The following is a 1,364-nucleotide window of genomic DNA, read 5'->3' as shown; positions in this document are numbered from 1 at the left end:
TGCCAGGAAAAAGCCACGAAGCAAGAAACCCAAGTCCTTCTCACAGTAAGAGGACGGATCCCAGAGAAACTATCTTGGCATTAGGGGCGTGATCCACCACAGGCCTTACATACCAAGAGCGCCTCGGATGCAAATTTGGACATCACAAGGATGGCTGGCAACGCCCAGTGAGGGGTGGAGTCTGCAACCAGCCCCAGGACACAAATATACCTGGATAACAAGGCAAACCAGCCCATCCAAGCCAAGTGCCCAAATTGCTCCAAGGAACACCACGCCTGGAACCTAAGATGCCCTGAACGTCTTAAAAAGATTCAAACGTCTCCCCCCCCCCCCCACACCACACACACACACACACACACTCACTCTCGCTCTCTCTCTCTCTTGACAAGGGACAGAATGGCAGGAGGCCGCAACAGGGACACGGGAAGCAGCCAGGGAGATCAAACAAAGGAATTGCTAATTCCTTTGTTTGATCTCTCTCTCTCTCTTGACAAGGGCAAAATGGCAGGTGGACGCAACAGGGACACAGGGAACAGCCAGAGTGACCAAACGAAGGACATGTTAACCCAAGTTCTGGAGGAATTCAGGAGGGAGATGAATGAAATGAGGATTACAATTAACAATCTGCAAAGTGAGCTAGCATCAGCAAGGGAGGAGATCAAATCTCTCAGAGAAAAATAAAGAGACCGAGCATCAGATAACCATCCAAAGGGAAGGTGGGAATGTTACATTGGAAGGAAATACCTCTGTACCTGATACATTTGCGGATATACTGAAAAAGAGCTCAGAAGCAATGGACACAGTGAGGGAGATAGCGATGCAAGCAGCTACGTCACAGGAAGCAGCAAGGTGCACCACTCAACTGCTGGAGAGAAAAAGATCAGTGGTAGTTGTAGGCATCAAAGAACAGGAAGGATCCAACAGGCAAGAATGGAATGGCAAGGATAGAGAGGCAGTACATGGGCTACTGAAAGGGTTACAGATGGAAGGGGCAGTACATAACATTGAGAAGGTTTTCAGGTTGGGCTGGTACAACAAGGACAGAAACCGACTTGTAAAGGTAGTGTTTACAAACGAAACCACGAAGGAGGACATTCTCGAAAGGAAGAGTCTTCTGCAGCATATGGAGGGATACAAAAAAGTATTCCTCCAGAGGGACAGGACGAAGGAGGAAGAGCCAGGGCAGCAGAGGCAAGGAGGAAGCGCAGGGAGAGGAGCAAACCAGGAAATCACAGCCCTCAACACAACAGTCCCAGAGACAAGAGGAGAACCCAAAACCAGCATCCCAGCAAATCAGAGGGGGGGGGGGGGCGCCACACCACCACCCCCCTCTGCATAGAAACCCTCCCTTCCCCTCACCCTAC

The 1,364-nt window shown here is 50.4% G+C and overlaps 1 protein-coding gene across 2 annotated transcripts in view; it reads right to left on the bottom strand.

Annotated features, from left to right (window-relative positions):
• Positions 1–628: 628 nt before the first annotated feature.
• Positions 629–1,364, bottom strand: part of LOC138360143 (sulfotransferase 1C4-like) — a 20,349-nt gene continuing 19,613 nt past the window's right edge. Inside the window, exon 5 of one of the 2 annotated variants that reach the window (XM_069320084.1) lies at positions 629–865. In XM_069320084.1, coding sequence (XP_069176185.1) covers positions 833–865 — 33 coding nt within the window. In that variant the 3' untranslated portion in view covers positions 629–832. The remainder of the gene's footprint in view (positions 866–1,364) is intronic. The other variant, XM_069320085.1, reaches the window with a different exon arrangement.

Source organism: Procambarus clarkii, unplaced genomic scaffold (assembly GCF_040958095.1).
Source record: "Procambarus clarkii isolate CNS0578487 unplaced genomic scaffold, FALCON_Pclarkii_2.0 HiC_scaffold_97, whole genome shotgun sequence".
NCBI lineage: Eukaryota > Metazoa > Arthropoda > Malacostraca > Decapoda > Cambaridae > Procambarus > Procambarus clarkii.
Note: the sequence above shows the minus strand (reverse complement) of the source record. Positions and strands in the feature narration are given on the sequence as shown.